The sequence below is a fragment of the Marmota marmota genome, unplaced genomic scaffold, assembly GCF_001458135.2.
Source record: "Marmota marmota marmota unplaced genomic scaffold, marMar, whole genome shotgun sequence".
Lineage (NCBI taxonomy): Eukaryota > Metazoa > Chordata > Mammalia > Rodentia > Sciuridae > Marmota > Marmota marmota.
The window spans coordinates 28,372,884-28,388,464 of NW_026000019.1; the positions used below are offsets into that span (position 1 = coordinate 28,372,884).

At 49.1% G+C, this 15,581-nt stretch overlaps 2 protein-coding genes and 1 long non-coding RNA gene across 9 annotated transcripts in view; 2 read left to right on the forward strand and 1 right to left on the reverse strand.

Annotated features, from left to right (window-relative positions):
* Dcaf8 (DDB1 and CUL4 associated factor 8) overlaps positions 1 to 2,431 on the forward strand; it is a 47,157-nt gene extending 44,726 nt beyond the window's left edge. For all 5 annotated transcript variants that reach the window (XM_015492005.2, XM_015492009.2, XM_015492008.2 and 2 more), the window contains one exon: positions 276 to 2,431. In XM_015492005.2, coding sequence (XP_015347491.1) covers positions 276 to 395 — 120 coding nt within the window. In that variant the 3' untranslated portion in view covers positions 396 to 2,431. The remainder of the gene's footprint in view (positions 1 to 275) is intronic.
* Positions 2,432 to 2,792: 361 nt separating this feature from the next.
* On the reverse strand, positions 2,793 to 13,174 carry Pea15 (proliferation and apoptosis adaptor protein 15). 3 transcript variants are annotated; one of them, XM_015492010.2, is made up of 5 exons: positions 13,001 to 13,174; positions 10,156 to 10,248; positions 6,476 to 6,649; positions 4,967 to 5,122; positions 2,793 to 4,825 (listed from the first exon to the last, which is right to left on the reverse strand). In XM_015492010.2, exons 3-5 carry the CDS (start codon positions 6,645 to 6,647, stop codon positions 4,761 to 4,763), a joined length of 393 nt encoding a protein of 130 aa, XP_015347496.1. In that variant the 5' UTR covers positions 6,648 to 6,649; positions 10,156 to 10,248; positions 13,001 to 13,174; the 3' UTR covers positions 2,793 to 4,760. The 3 variants fall into 3 exon arrangements, with proteins under 3 accessions (XP_015347496.1, XP_015347497.1, XP_048666144.1); XM_015492011.2 differs by having other exon boundaries at positions 10,156 to 10,269; positions 13,001 to 13,135; XM_048810187.1 differs by lacking the exon at positions 10,156 to 10,248 and having other exon boundaries at positions 13,001 to 13,158.
* LOC125618709 overlaps positions 9,983 to 15,581 on the forward strand; it is a 30,284-nt gene continuing 24,685 nt past the window's right edge. The window contains exon 1 of the long non-coding RNA XR_007350116.1: positions 9,983 to 10,133. This is a non-coding gene — a long non-coding RNA (uncharacterized LOC125618709). The remainder of the gene's footprint in view (positions 10,134 to 15,581) is intronic.

A 15,581-nucleotide genomic window follows, 5' to 3' on the forward strand; every position in this document is an offset into this window, starting at 1 on the left:
CAGGGGTCAGCAAACTGGCAGTTGGCCTACTGCCAGTTTTTGTAAATAAAACTTTATTGGAAACACAGCCACATCCATTCTTCATATTGTCTATGACTGCTTTCATGGTACAGTGGCAGAGTTGAATAGCTTCGACAGAGACCATGTGGCCCACAAGTCTGAAATATCTACTCTTTGGCCCTTTAAGAAAACACTGCTGATCCCTGGCCTAGCTAAGACCTTACAGTCTTGTTCTTGATCAGGAAAAATACTAACAAGGCTTTCCCATTCCACAGCGCTGGCGAGAACCTGGGGTTGGGGCCACAGACGCGGACTCTGATGACGAGTCTCCCAGCTCCTCAGATACATCGGACGAGGAGGAGGGCCCCGACCGGGTGCAATGCATGCCATCCTGAGGCCTCATGCCTAAGAGGGGCGGGCTGGGGCTGCCAACCCGATCCTGCCTGGGCACTGCTTTCCTGACCCAGGCCCTTAAATTCAGCAGAAACGCACTTTGGACTTTTTGTTTAGAAGATATCCCAAGAGAAGGACAGACCAGACGGGGATTGAACCAGCAGACAGCACCTAGGAGTGGGAGTTGAGCCCTGGAATGGGTTCTGTGGAGAGGCACAAAGGACTCAGCAGAAATGGCCTCTCCCTGAAGGTTTTTTTTGGGGGTGGTGGGGAGCCTGTTTTGTTAACTGGTTTAGGATAGGCAATGGGGCTTCTTTTAATCTCCCTTGTTTCCTTTGTGGGGGTGGGGTGAGGGCAACAACTGGCTGTTCAGTACCAAGGGGCCAGAGTGGAGGGTAGGAGTGCCACTCGCTCTTTGGTTTAGGTTTTTGACCTTTTTTCCCCTTTGTTTTTTAAAGTCTATGACAGTTTCATTGTTTTCCCCCTGAGCAAATCTATCCCAGGATCCTGTTTTTCTGGGAAGTCCTTAGAGCCCTTAACCATCCCACACTTCTCACTTTCCACCTCATTCATTCTCTGTACTCATCACAGTGTTTTGCACTTGATTATGTATCCTTCACTCTCTTCTCTTCATCCCATCACCCCCTAAATAGGTCTGGTGAAGGAGATTGGAGAGAGGTGGGAGGAGGGGCAGAGGTGGAAGAAGAATAGGAAGGATATTACCTCTTCTGTTTTTTTTTTTTTGTTTTTTTTTTAAGAATTGTTTGGTGGCAGCAATCTCCCTGTCCCTATCACTATTAGAGGCCTAATTTTATATCTATAAATATATTAAAAAGCAAGTCAAACTTGGATGTATCAAGTTAAAATTATTGTCAAAGTTTAAATACCTATATATTCTCTATGAATGCAATAAAGGGACTTAAAGGAAGAATGAGCAAGAGTAATGATGTCAAAATGACACCCATGGTTAACGTGCCCTTTATATATGGCCATTAAAGCCTGGGGCTTACTCTTAGGTTTTTAGGAGGCTCAATAATGGAAGGATCCTCAGTTCTGCCCTTTTCTGCCTGGATATAGGGGTTGGAAAAACATTTTCTCTAAACTCTGCCTCAGATCCCCTAACTCTCCTTAAGTCTCATGGGAGCTCCCAGGATGGGTGTTCAAATCAGAGGCCGGCCTATTTTTAAAACATAACAGAGCTGTGACATTAGAAAGGGCGCTGCCACCCACTGCCTACTCTCTCCCGATCTTGTGTATGACAGAAGATACACACATTCTCTTAGCTATGATTCTTTAAGCAATCCGGCTCCATATCAGCCCTTCCTAATGACAATAGTAAAGGGCAAATTTCTTGGGTTTGATTTTATGTAAATTTTGTCCACCTCTTGGTATCTTGGGATTGAGGGACAAGAAAGACAGTGATCTAACCAGGCACAGTGGTGCATACGTATATAATCCCAGTGATTCAGGAGACTGAGGCAGGAGGATTTTAAATTCAAAGCCAGCCTCAGTAATTTATCGAGACACTGTCTCAAAAGGAAAAAAAAAATATATAGATTTGGGATGTAGCTCAGTACTAAAGCACTCCAGGTTCAATTCAAAGTACCCAGAAAAAGAAAGAAAACAGGATTCTGGTGGCTAGGGTTTGGACACCTCTCTTATCACTTGTCACTGAGTATGAAAATCCTATTTGAATTCTTGCCCTTAACTGCTTTTGCTGCTATTTCTCTGCCCCCAATTTCCACAAGATCCAGTTAGGAATTCTGCATCCTGGAACAGTTGGATTCTTCTAAACCAGGCCGTGAAGAAGAGGGGGAAAAAGTGAGAGGATGGTAGTGCCAGACATTCCTTCCTCCTGCCCCTTTTCCTAGCAGCTCTCAGACTCGATGTTAGCTATTGCACTTTCTTCCTGAGGTAGGGAATGTGTAGTGACTCGAGTGGTTTGTCTCCCTATTGCTAGTGGAGTGATACGGTGGGACTTAAAACCATGCACTCTGGAATTTGTTGTATTTTCTCAGTAAAGCTTTCCCCCACACTCTGCTGCTGTGTGTGATATGTGGCCCATTCATTCATTATAGACTGCTTTTGTTCCTTCCATTGTAGGTGCTTAGTCTTGCCCACTTCCTCTGTTCATGTTAAGATTTTAGGAAGTCCAGTCTGGAATATACCTAGTTCTCTTGCTCAGGCTCCAGTTGGAGACGGTTTAAATGAAATAGACCCCATTTAGCTCAGTGGTCCTTTGCAGATAGGGATGAGGAGGGGAGGATCCTATTTGGGGTGTTTTCTGGGTCCCTATACCAGGCTACAATAAAGAATGTAGGGGTAAATATTGCTCCCCCTCCCTTCCCAGTCATACAGAGGCTCCAAAATCCTGGTCACTCAGAAATTCTGGAATCCAGTACAGTACAATCAGTCACCTTTATTCCAGGGTTAGAACAAGGCCGTGCACACTGCAGATGGAGGAGCACAAGATAGGGGCAGCCTTACAGCAGGACAAAGGGTGGGAGGGCAAGTTAGTCTTTTTAGATTATTTTGCCTTACAGAGAAACTACTAGACTCTGCCGAAATAACCCCGTCTTTTCTTTTCCTGTTTATTCCATAAGGAAAGCTCTTTATTCTCATTTTCTCCCTCCCTCTCACTCACATAACATTCCAAATAAAAGGACCGTTCATGCTCATTTCCCTAATTCCAGTTCTACAAGTATCTCTCCCTAAGGGAGAAGCCAGACAGGGCTGGGGAGAGTTGGGAAGGTCCTTTAAGGCAAAACCGTGGAGTACTCGAGATGTATATGTTAAGGCAGGTGTCTGCAACAGTAGCCAGAGGGGACACACAGACTGGGCTCAGCTAGGAGTCGAGGGTGCACTCTGACCAGTCTGACTTCTTCCCTCTTCCAACAGCCAGCCCGCTGCTCCCACTGAAGTTTTGCTCCCACATCCTAAAAGCTGCTAACTTCCAACTTTCTCTAAATAGTCTCAGTTTGCATGTGAATCTATTTTTTTTTTTTTTTTTTGGTTTGCTTTTTTTTTTTTTTTAATATAAAACGCTTTTCTGTTTGGAATATGTAGCAATTTGCCTCTGCCACTCCTGTCATTGTGGCACTCCCTTGCCACCCCCACTCTGGCCTAGACAATAAGTTAATGCTAAACACCACAAAAAAGGGCAGACATGGCAGTGCGGGTTTAATATACATATATGTAGAATATATATGTACACACAGTTAGCACGGTCAGGGTGGGAAGGGCATGTTGGGACAGGCAAGAGGCTGGGGTCACTCACTGTACTCTAGTTATTTGGCTAGGAGGCGTCCACAAGCCCAAGGGGGCCGGGGTGTCAGTGAGAAGGGTTACCAAGTCCCCTCTGAAGACTGAATTGGCATGGGGATCAGTGCAAAGGAAAACACTTCTTTCTGGCTTGGGGTGTTGTAGACTGAGTAGAGAGAGGGTAGTTGCCTGCAATATCCACATTGGGACCCTGTAGCGGGGGCAGGTTGAAATTAAAACCTAAGGATCTCATTTCTCAACCTAAGTTTGGGGTCAGTGTGTGCAACAGTCTGAATAGGAATAAAGGAGTGACAAAGGGGCCCATCCCTCTATGTCCCCATTTCAGGCTCAGTGGTGCATGTTCCCAGCCTAGTCTTTCCAGAGCAAAATGGTTGGGGGTGGGGGTGGACACTGAATGCTGGCTGCTCCATAGGATTTGCTCTTAGGGACCAGGAAAGGATACAGTGGTCTTCTTCCATTAGATCCCTGGCTTATACCCATCGTAGGCCCATGAGAGGAGCATAAAAAAGGGACCTGCTGGTACCTAGGCTCTCCAGCCTGAGGAACAGCAGGAAATGGAACTTTTTAGCTAGTCCAGCATCAGGATACAAACACTGAACTCTAGCTTTTCTTTGCCCCTTTCAGGTGGAGACTGGCCTCTTCGTCCTCCCTCCTTTCCTTCCCTGCTTTTCCTTAGATCTACCCACCATTCCCATACCTCACCATCTCAGCTCCTCAATGTAGGAAAATGCAGGTCCTTTCTGCTTCCACATTTTTAAGATGTGGCCAGGAAAAGTGGAAGAAAGGGAAGTAGGAATGTGCCAATTTCTATTTGCATAGAAACAGCCCCCACCTCCCCCTTAGAGTGGGGAAACAGCCCCCCATCCTGACCCCCACCCCCTCACAAGGAGGAGGAACTAGATGAGCTAGACATATAGACAGACAGCCAGAGCGTGCGCACACGCACACACACGCGCACAGTAAGGGAGTTAGGACCAGGTTAGTAAGTGGGTGCATGGGAGTGCTGCCCTTGCCCCCTCCCTTGGAGGCTGGGGAAGGGAGTGATCTGATGAAGGTCCAACCTTCCTCTTCTTCCTCCCCCTTGCTCAGGCCTTCTTCGGTGGGGGAGCCAGTTTGATGATCTCTTCCTCAGAGGGCTGCCGAATAATGTCTAGGGGCAAAAAGGGATGTGTCCAGGGATGAAAGCTGTGGGAGGTGTCAGATAAACCCACTGAATACCAACATGCATGCTCCCCAAATGCACTTATTCCAGGGATAACGGAAGGGGTATGCCAAAGACATGAACTCTTACCTTTGTACTTCTTGGCGCTGGGAATGCGGGTTAGCTTGGTGTCCAGCTCATCCTCCTCAGAGATCTTCAGCACACGAGTTCTGTAGTCAACCACCATAGTGAGTAGGTCTGGACGGCGGGAGATCTCAAAAATGTGTTCAATATAGGAGAGGTTGTCTGGAGGAAGGCAGGAGACTAGGTCAGAGCTGGACAGTAGCAGTCCCCTTGCCTCTCTGACAGTGTTCTGGAACTACTACAACATTGGCTCTCAGAGGGCCACACTGGAAGAAGGGCTGGCTACTAAGCCAGGAAAAGAAAGCTAAAGCACCCACACAATGGTACAAGACTGTTTCCGGGAAGGGCAGGGAGTTGGTCAGTGAAGTTTCTAGGTTGTAGAATTAGCATGAGGGCTTTGAGCCAGGCATGGTGGCACATGTAATCCCAGTAACGCAGGAAGCTGAGGCAGATGAGATGGTAAATTTGAGACCACTCTGCGCAACTTAGATCCTATATCAACACAAGAAAGAAAAAGGGCTGGGGATGTAGCTCAGTGGTAGAGCGCCCTTGGATTCAAAACCCAGTACCACCACCAAAAAAAGAGAGGGCTTTGGATTCGATAGCAAGTCCCTGACAGGGTTAGGGAAAGGACAATAGAAAAACTGTCTTCCAAATACCCCACCCTCCCTAACCTTTTTCCACTTTCATCCAACCATCAGGAAGAATTTCCCAATAGCACACAGGGGTAGGAATGGTGAGATCCAAGAGTAGTTCTGGGCCTAGTAAGAAAAGTCACTCTAAATGAAAGATGTGGATATAACCAAAAGAATGATCACCCTGGTTTTCAGCCAGCTCCAAGATATTACTGATGACCTCAGACCTCTGGCTCCTAACCTTAGTATGTCCTTCAGCTCCCCTCCCTGCTCCCACATTTAATTCAGTCCGAATAATATTTCTGAAGAGCTCTGAGATCACTCACCTCACTTTTCTCTCAAATGTCTATCACTCAAGGCTCTCCACAACAGAGTTTTGACTTACCTTCATTCCTTCACAGCTACTTCTAAATATATAGAATGTCCCAGTCAAGCTAAGCAGGACTCTGCTTTTCCACGCACACCAGAAACTCCCACCTCTGTGTCTGTCACTCTGCCTACCAGGCCCTCTGGATTCCCACTTTCCTTTCAAGGCCATCTTAAACTCCCAAGTCCTCCTGAAAGCCCCCAGCTGCATGGGATCACTCCAATCTATAATCCCCAGTCCCTCTAGAGCAGGAGTCTCTAAAAGCAGATAAAAGAAAGTTAGAACTTGTTTTATTTTAAATGCTGCCACTTTTAAATTGCTTTTATGTTCTCTATATATGTAATAATAGCACAGGAGTATCTGAATAATGCTTTTACTGCCAAGGGGCACAATGAAAACTGTCCAAGGCCTCCTGCCCCTTCCGTTCTCTCGCCTGCCTTGTTGAGAGGTACACGCATGTGTGGGAGCTCTGTGCTCATCTCTCTGCCAAGTGGACTGAGCCCCATCCCGCACCTTTGTCCAGCTTGTTGTGGCTCTCCAGGAAGCTAAACCAGGCACTGCCTGTGGTGATCTCCTCGCTCTTCTCACTGGGGATGTCCTCCTTGCAGGCTGACTTCAGCTGTTCCAGATCTTCAAGGGTGATGTTGTTAGTCAGGTCCTGGAGGAGGGTCCCGTATTCGGCCATGACTGGGGTGGGGAGGCAACAAAGGGAAAGGATTCTGGACTTGGTGTACTGAGTCTGATTCACATACTGGCACTATCCACACCCCCTCACTGCCCTGCCAGGCATGTGTCTAGAACACGGGTGGGCAGAGCCAGAGGAAGAAAATGAAGACCTAGGAGAAGCATTGGGGACAGACAGGAAAACACTTAAGACAGGAGCAGTGCTGGAGCCTAGAGTGATAAGTCATACTTCCCCCCTCCACTGTCTTTTTCTTCTTTTCCCCCCCTCTAACAGTAACCCTGGCAACAGCTCCCCTGACTGAGGAGGCGGTTACCATGGCAACCTGCTCCCGACTTTCTCACCCGCTGTTTCAGAGTCCCCCCCCCAGAAATGCCCCACCCACTTCCAACCCCTCCCCTGTCAAGGGAAAAAAAAACAACCTCAAAACAACATCAGGGAGAGGCTTGCTGTGGAAGAAGAAACTGTAAAAGAACTGGGGGGCGGGGGGTTGGTTGAAATGTTAGCTTCCATTCTTCCCCAGAAGCAAAAGGGTCCTCACTTCAACTGCCCACCACCCCACTAATGACTCACTTTGGAAGGATGCCTAGTTGCTTGGTCTGATGGTTCCCTGGCCCCTCCATGCATAGCCTCATATTAAGCCATCAGGGCCTGGGGTAAGGGGAAGCAATGGGCTATCCCCACTTTGCCCATTTTCTCCCTTCATCATCACAGGGGCCCCCACTCAGCCTTGTCTCCCAGCCTTTGTGCTGTGCTTGCAGCCCCCGCGCCCAAGAATACCAAGCGGCTGGCTCTGGCCCCCTGCCCAGTTCCCAGGCTTGCTGGGTGGTGGGGGGAAGGGCACCAAGATGCAGCTTCGGGAGAGTCTGGCAGGAAGGGGGCTGCCACCCCTTCCTGCATCAACATCCTGCTGGCACTGCCTTTAGCGTGGCCTCCCACAGGGTGCTGGGCAAGACCACATATCATCTAGGCCTTCATTCATGATCCTTAGGTAAGAAGGTGAAGAACATTCAAGGCCTCCCTCCCCTAAAATAGGAACTGTAGCTAAGACAGGAAGAAAGAAGGATGAACCTTAGAATGAACTTGCTGGATTTGATAAAATGTGAAACACTAGTAGTGAGCTCAAAACAGGCACTTATTTCCTACAATGAGTATATCTCTTAAAATCAGAAGGGTAAAGCAAAAAAAAAAGGAAAAGAAATCATAGCTTGGTGCAGTGGCCCACACCCATAATCCCAGCAACTCAAGAGGCTGAGGCAGGAATATTGCAAGTTTGAGGCTAGTCTGGGCAACTTAGGGAAAGCCTGTATCAAAAAGGACTGGGAATGTGGCTCAGTGGTAGAACATCCCTGGGTTCAATCCACAGTATCAAGGAAAAAGAAAAAAAAAAAAAAAAGCATGTCATAACCCTCTGTGGCTAGAACAAAGGGTAGCAAAAAGCTAGATGACTTTGTCCCTGACCGAGGATGCCATGAAGCACCCCAACATTGGACTGGGAATTTGGCAGTTCAAAGGGTTCAGGCTGACTGATACACTCCTATTTTCCTTACTTCTAGGCTCTATTGTAGGGGAACTGAGGCAGAGAGGCATGGCCATCACACAATAAGAGGTGTGGACCTAGAAGTCCCCACACCCAGCCCCCTTCTTGGACCAGAATAACAAGCCTCCCTTGGTGGCAGGCACCGTGACACAAACAGACAATGAGCCAGACAGCAGGGCCAGCACGACCCCCACAAGAAACAGTCACTCATAGACACTCTCACTTGCACACCCAGGTGCAACCAGACAGAAGGGCCCAGCGGTGGCCCTGCCAGGCTGGACCAGGAACAATGCTCTCCGACTGTCAGCACCAGGAACCATCCCAGCCTTGAAATCTAGGTCACAGCAGCAGGCTGTGGAGCCCAGCCCCGCCTCCACTGATAATCCCAGGGCAGAAAAGGGTGGAGATGGGAGGGTTATGATGGGGAGGGGGTCTGGAGATAAGGATAGGGACTGGGGGATGGGGCATGCTGGTTGGGAAAGCGCAGCATGAGAAAGAGACAAGAACCTGCCCCAGTGGATGAGACCCTGCCACCAAACCCTCAGCTTCAGCTAGGAAAGGGGGTAGTATTGGGGTCAAAACAGGCTTGGTTTCACATGGAAAAAGAGTTTGTAAATATGGTAGATCCTGTGGGAGGAATGAGTGCGAGCGTATGTGTGTGTGTGTGTGTGAGAGAGAGAGAGAGAGAGAGAGAGAGAGAGAGAGAGAGAGAGAATATCTCGGGAAGAATTGAGATTTAGGGCTCAATCTAAAACACAGATCTATAAGGAGGTGGGTGAAACGGGATTAGTGTGTGTGACACACCCACCCACAAGGCTGGGGGCAGTGGGTAGGAGCTTTCGAAGAGTGAAACAGATACAAGGCCCCTAAGAGGAATGGGGGTGGGAATGTAAAGTGGCTAAGGGGGTGACGTGTATGTGCCAGATTCTATGTATGTGTGGATGCTGATCTCTGGGTGTGTGTACAGGTGTGTGGAGGAGGCAGTGGGTGTGTTTGGATGTTCTCGTAACTGGCTGTGAGTGTGTGTGGGATGTGTGTTTGTATGTGTCTGAACCAGCTGAGTGTGTGTAAGAAAGTACATAACCACAGGCTCCCATCCAGAGGGTGAGGGGAGCCTACAGAACGGAGGAAGAGAGCAGGAGACGGGAAAGGGAGAGACTGAGGCTGCAAATGAGGAATCCTAGGGGAAAGTGGGGGGATGGAGCTCAGAGTCCACAAGGCTGCAGCCTCAGCTCAGCCGTTAGCACAGCAACCTCGGTTCTGGGAGATGCCCCTGCCCCCCGAATCATCAGGACAATGATACCACTGGATGGAAGGAGAGTGAAGAGTGGGCAGTAAGGGACAACAGGATAGGAATAGGGCCCCCTAAGGGAGTAAGGAAAGGCCATGGTTACCTGCCTTTCTAGATCCCATTTGCCCGTGCCCAGGTGTGGCAGCAGAGGCAAGGGCAGAATAGATTGGGGGGAGGTATTTGGGGGCGGTGGGAAGATGGAATCTCCCTTATATGGGTCTCAAGACTCACTGATCAACTATTGTCCCTGGCGGGTCTGGCAGTGGTGGGACTTGGCAGAGCCTGGCTCCTTCATCCTCCATGACTCTTTCCTCGTCAGAGATTTAGAACTACTTAGGGCCCACGGAGAAGTTTTCTGTCCTCCTTGCTCGGAAAAATCCTTCTGATCTCTGGGGCAGTGTAGAGGGCTGCCCAGGGAACACCAGGCAGCCTGGGCGGAGGCCATTCTGAGGACAGGATACCAGCGCAGGAACTGGGAACCGGAGCTGAGGCTGCCAGGAAGTCGGTCCCCTTCCCTCCCAGCTCATTCTGTGTGCAGCTCACCGCTTCCTCATACCTTCCTTCCTTCCTCCCTCTCCTAAACTAGCTCCAGGTGGAGCCCTGACAAAGGTAGAACCAACTGACAAAGATGATGCTGAGAAACAGAAAGAGGCAGGAGGTAAGCATTGTTATATACTGACCTTTTAGGGCAGGAGTTGGGATGGTGGCAGGTGGTGCTCCTTCAGTAGGCACTGGGGGAGGAGGAGGCAGGCCCTGGGTCTGCTTTGAAAAGCCTGGCAAAATGGGACAACCATCTATGAAGGAAGTGGCAGCACCAAAAGAATTTCTGTGCATTTTGCTATTAATTAATGGTAGAGTATCCCCTCTCCCTAGAATTTGGTTCCAGTAATATTTTTTTTTTTTTTAGTACCAGAGATTGAACCCACGGCACTTAACCCCTGATCGACAACCCCAGTTCTTTTTTTCTTTTTCTTTTCTTTTTTTTTTTTTTGAGACAGGTTCATCCCAAATTGCTTAGGGTCTCTCTAAGTTGCAGTTCTCTGGAGTCTCTGGGATTACAGGCATGACCACCAAGCCTGGATCGCCTAGCTCAGTAAATTTTTAAGAATCTCAAGAGAAACCAAGGATTAGGAGCTAGGAGTGCCCTCCCTCTTCCACATCTGCTGCAGCTGCCTCAGGCTGGGGGGAGGGGTCATCCTGCACAGCTGCAAGAACCTATAATGGGAAGGAGGGGACTCCTAGGCGATCAAGTCTGTAGGTCTTGTTACCTGAAGTTGGAGGAAGTAATGGAGAAGAGGTAGCGGGTAGGAAGGGAGAGAGTGTGTTTCTAGCTGTCCTATTTTAAATTATATCTGGGAACCAAATTCAAGCAGTCCTAAGTTTATTTCCTTTAATATCATACTTGGCTTCCTCCCCAAATTTCTGTCCGGTTTTCTTTAGGGGGAAGGGGTGGGAGGATCATCTTCAGTCATGTATCAAAGGAAAAAGAGGATTCTGAGGTTTCAGGGTCACTCAGGGAGTAAGGGGAGGCAGGACACCTGGACCCCAAAATGTTCAGGCCAAGAAGAAAAACCTCTGGGTATGGGGACAGAGACAAAGCCTTCAGCCCTTAGTCTAATACAAGAACCAGACCCAAGATCTGACTGGGGCACTGCCTGCTCCTATTTCTGTCTCTCTCCCATCTCTATTTCCTCTCTCCCTAGTCTTTTGATGTCTTTTCCTCCTTCCCTTTCAATGGACATTCATCCCTTCTAGCTTTGCCTATTCACCCATCCCATCTAGTAGTAGCCATGAACTTCAAGGGCCAGTGACTGAATACTGAATACTCACAGCAACTATTTAGGAAGAGGTGAGGTCCAGGGTTCCGTAACTCAGTGTCCCCATCTGAATACTCAGAGCAACTATTGAGGAAGGGGTGAGCCTCCCTGATACAGTATTTGAGGGGAGAGACCTGAAGATGCAGTGGTTGGCTGCCCACTGTCTGGAGGGTCTGTCCTTCTTGACATTGTAGGTGAGGATCTATGTGACAGTGACCCACTGTATGACTCTGTAACCCTCTTCATGCATGACAACATATGTGCACATGATGGGCACAGGTGTCACAGAAATGAAGAGGAAGTAGGCACCTAGAAAAGCTGGCAGCCTAGGGCATCCTTGGCAATTTCCCCAACGGAGTGTTTAACCGCAAAGGGAAGAGCAATTAATGCTAATCGCTCTGACAGCCTGGGGGCCACACACACAACCCAAGAAACAAGATACACAAATTCAGCCTGTGCTTCCTAATTCCCTGCTTTCATCCTCCCTAATTTCTTCTGGCCTTTTTTTTTTTTTTTTTAATGTACTGGGGCTAGAACCCAAGGGCACTCTTCCACTGAGCTACATCTCCAGTTTTTTGTTTTGTTTTTTTCTCTTTTGATTTGGCTTTTGCTAAGTTGCCCAGGATGGCTTCCAACTTGTGGTCTTCCTGCCTCAGCCTCCCCAGTTGCTGTGATTACAGATGTGTGCCACCATGCCCAATTCATGCTTCCTAATTTCTTTTTAGTCCACTCTCCAGCACTCTTTTGCATCCTCTGACCATTTCTCTCTCACTTTCTCCCTTCCCATGATTCCCTGACTATATCTCTGACCCTCTCTGGCTCTGTCCCTTTCTCCACGTCTGTCTCCTTCTCACACACATTCCTCTCATTCTGTCTCCCTCTGACTTGCGCTCCATCCTTGGCTGACTCATACTCATTCTTTTTCTTCCTCTCCCTTTCTTCCACTCCCTCCTCCATTCCTTGGCCATTCTGATGTCCAGAAACTAGCCACTCCCAGTGCCCTAAGCTCTAACTGGACCCAGCTAGACAGGCCACCAGAACCCATATTACCGGGCTAAGAGCACTGACTCATTAGTCTTCAATGTCCTGTCTCCTTGTTCTAAAGGAGACCAGGATTTTAAAGCTGCCCAGAAAACCAGGATGGTCTTGGGGACAGTGGCCCCTTCTGTCCATTCCTCTGCTGTCCTGTTAAACTCATGTCTTGGAGCCCCATAGTCTAGGAGACTCCACATGGGAGGCAGTGGGTTGTGGTGGGTGGTTGGATGTGTAGCACAGGGAAGGTTGTGATTTGGTGTGTGCGAGCCAGTATGTGTAAGAGTCACATGGGTGTGTGTCACTGTGAGTGCTGGTTGTTTCTCAGAGGTGTGCTTGTGTCCCTGTCAGTTTTGACACCAATTATATGGAATTAATTAGGGGTTTAGTTAGATACACCATTCCCCTACATCCCCAGCTCCTTCCTCCTTAAGCCCGGCCCCACCTCTCTCCCAGGTGCAAGTGGGCTGGGGTGAGGGCACATGGTGGCAGGCTGAGCTGGAGACGGCCAGCGGAGGGCCAGCGGAGGAGAGTCGGGAGCCAGAGCGGGGAGGACGGGAGCGGCCGGCCGAGCCGGCTGGGCGGGAAGCAGGCTGCATCCTAATCCCAGGCCCCGGCCGGACTCCCAAACTGCCGATCGGCGTGGAAGGGGCGGCCGCAACCACGCNCCTCTCACCGCCTCCGGAGCTGAGAGCTCAGGGCGCGGGCACTCCCAGGTCCCCGATTCCCGAGCAGCGTCCGGAGCCTCCTCCTCGGCTCCCGCCGCCGCCGCCGCTTCTGCCGCCGCCGCCGCCTCTTCCGCCCGCGGAGCCCGAGCCCGAGCCCAGCGCCGCCTCACCCCACCCGGCTGGCCGGTGATGTCAGAGCCGGGGAGGGACGGGGGGCGGGGAGCGGCAGGGGGGGAGGGGACGCGGGGCCGAGGGGCTGGGGTTCTGGAAGGCTCCGAGGAAGAGGGACAGAATTGGGCCGAGGGATGCCGCCCTCCCCCCTCAACTGTGAAACAATGTCCAGATTTAATTCTTTCCCAATGGGACACCTTCCTCCTCTTCTGATTTCTGGGTGACCACGACTGGGACCCCTGAGACGACTTAGTAAATCAGGGTTTAGGGATTTGACCAATGCCTTCTCTTAAGCTATTTGCTTTGGTATTTGGAAAAACCGCTCTCCTAGCTTTATGGATCAGGGGACTGGTAGTAAATGACCCCACTTATTCACCCTGGAAGTGGAGGCAGAGGGTCCCCGGCAAGAAGCAACATGACCTCCTTTACTTGACCTGAAACCATGGATTGTCTCTTTAGGGTGAAGCCAGACGGCCCTCTTGTGTCACTTTCACCTTTCTCAAATACACCCCACTCTTCCTCCTCCCCTACCATGATGTAATTTTATTTTGGGGGGAGAAAAAGAGCAGCAGTGACCTCACCATGCAAATATAGACAGTTCCCGAAGCCACACTTAGCTCTGTCTCCTAGCTCTGCCCCTCTGCTGGGGGCCCAGAATGGTAGCTCTCACTTCCCCTCCACCTCAGGGACTTTCCTCCCCCAGATTCTCAGCCAGACTGAAAAGAAGGAAGGGAGAATTGGGGAAGCATCTGTTTCTCCCCATCCCCAGCAGAAGGGTCACCTCAACTCTGGCAGGGTCTGGCCCTGGGAAGAGGGGTGAGAACTCTGTTTGTACCACCTCATGGAACACTTATCTTGCCTCGATTCCAACTTGAGGGAATCTGTTACACTTCCAGAAGCCTCAGATGAGCCCCTACTTTCTTAGGTCTACATTGCTCCTCAGCTCAGGTTCCTGCCACTTTGGGCTTTACAGCCTTTTTCTTTGCTCTTTTATCCTCAGCATTGCCCCTTTGAGAGTAACTCATCCTCATAATTTGCCTTTGTATATGTATCTCATTTGCTCCTTGTTGCAGGGCCAAAACCTATTTTCTTAATCCATCTTTGAGATTCAAGGAAACTGCATGATTTACCCACAGACATGCAGTATCTGGGTGAAATAAGACAGGCACCAAGGCACAAGGACTTGGGTTTCAAGCTTGCTCAACTCTTTCCTAAGACAAAGTATGCCCCTAAGCCTCAGTATCCTCACCAGTAAGAAGGGGATGCCAGTGACTGATTTATAGGGTCCTTCTGAGATTCAGAAATAGCAAGTCTCTAGAGACTGGCTATTTAAGATGGGTGCTTAAAGAAATAGGAACTATTATTTAGTCTGGGGTCTTCCACTGATCTATGCTAGACAGTAAGCTTAATAACATTTTTCTAATACAAAACTAGTGCCTGTACTGCTGATTAAACATTTGTTAAATGGTATTAGTTGGATGGATAAATGGGTTCTGTTCTCTAAACTCTGCTGCTTCTCTAGGAACACTTTCTAGATTTGTCTGTGGAGAGTGAAAACTGGAAAATTAACCCCAGGTCCCAGGTTTTACTTAGCAGTCCTCGGTATACCAGCAATAACTTTACACTTGTTCCATGTAAACTATAATTTGTTATATATGGATAGTTCAGCAGTTTGGTCCTCCCTGCCCCCAATTGCTTTGTGCCCATCCAGCCTGGACCTATCCTGGAGAGTCTGTGGGTCCTTCCTGCAAAGAACTCTTGAAAGGTCCAGGTCTAGGGTATCCCCATTGTACAAAAGTCAATGTCTCTTCTCCATTCCCATGACCACCATGGGGTCTGGGTTCTCTCAACTTCCTTCTGATAATAACAGCCTCTAACTATGAGTTGGGCTCCTTGCCTCTAGAATCCTCGTCATCCCTGCCTCCCCATGTCCATCCCCCTCTCCATTTCTACCAGGTGAATTTTTGCCCTTTCTCCCCATCTCACAGGATTAAGTTAAAACATCTCTGCAATCAGCCCTTAATCTTACCAGCTTCAAGGCCTTGAATTTCTCCTCTTATCTCTGTGATCTCCATGCCCCCATATTACAAATACTTCCTGCCAGTGTTTTTTGTTTGTTTGTTTTGTTTTTGTACTGGGAGCTGAACCCAGGGGCACTTAACTACTAAGCTATATCCCCCAGTCCTTTTTATTGTTGAGACAGGAACTTGCTAAATTGCTGAGGCTAGCCTCAAGCTTGTGATCCTCCAGCTTCAGCCTCCCAAGTTGTAGGAATTATAGTGGCCTGCCAATGTTTGTGATGTTTCCACTGACTTAAATGTCCACTTTCCAACTCCCTTGCTTCCAACCAAGTCCCATTCTTCAATTTAATGCTTAGAAAAGGCTTGCTTCCTTTAGGAAGTCATCAAGTCCGGAGTC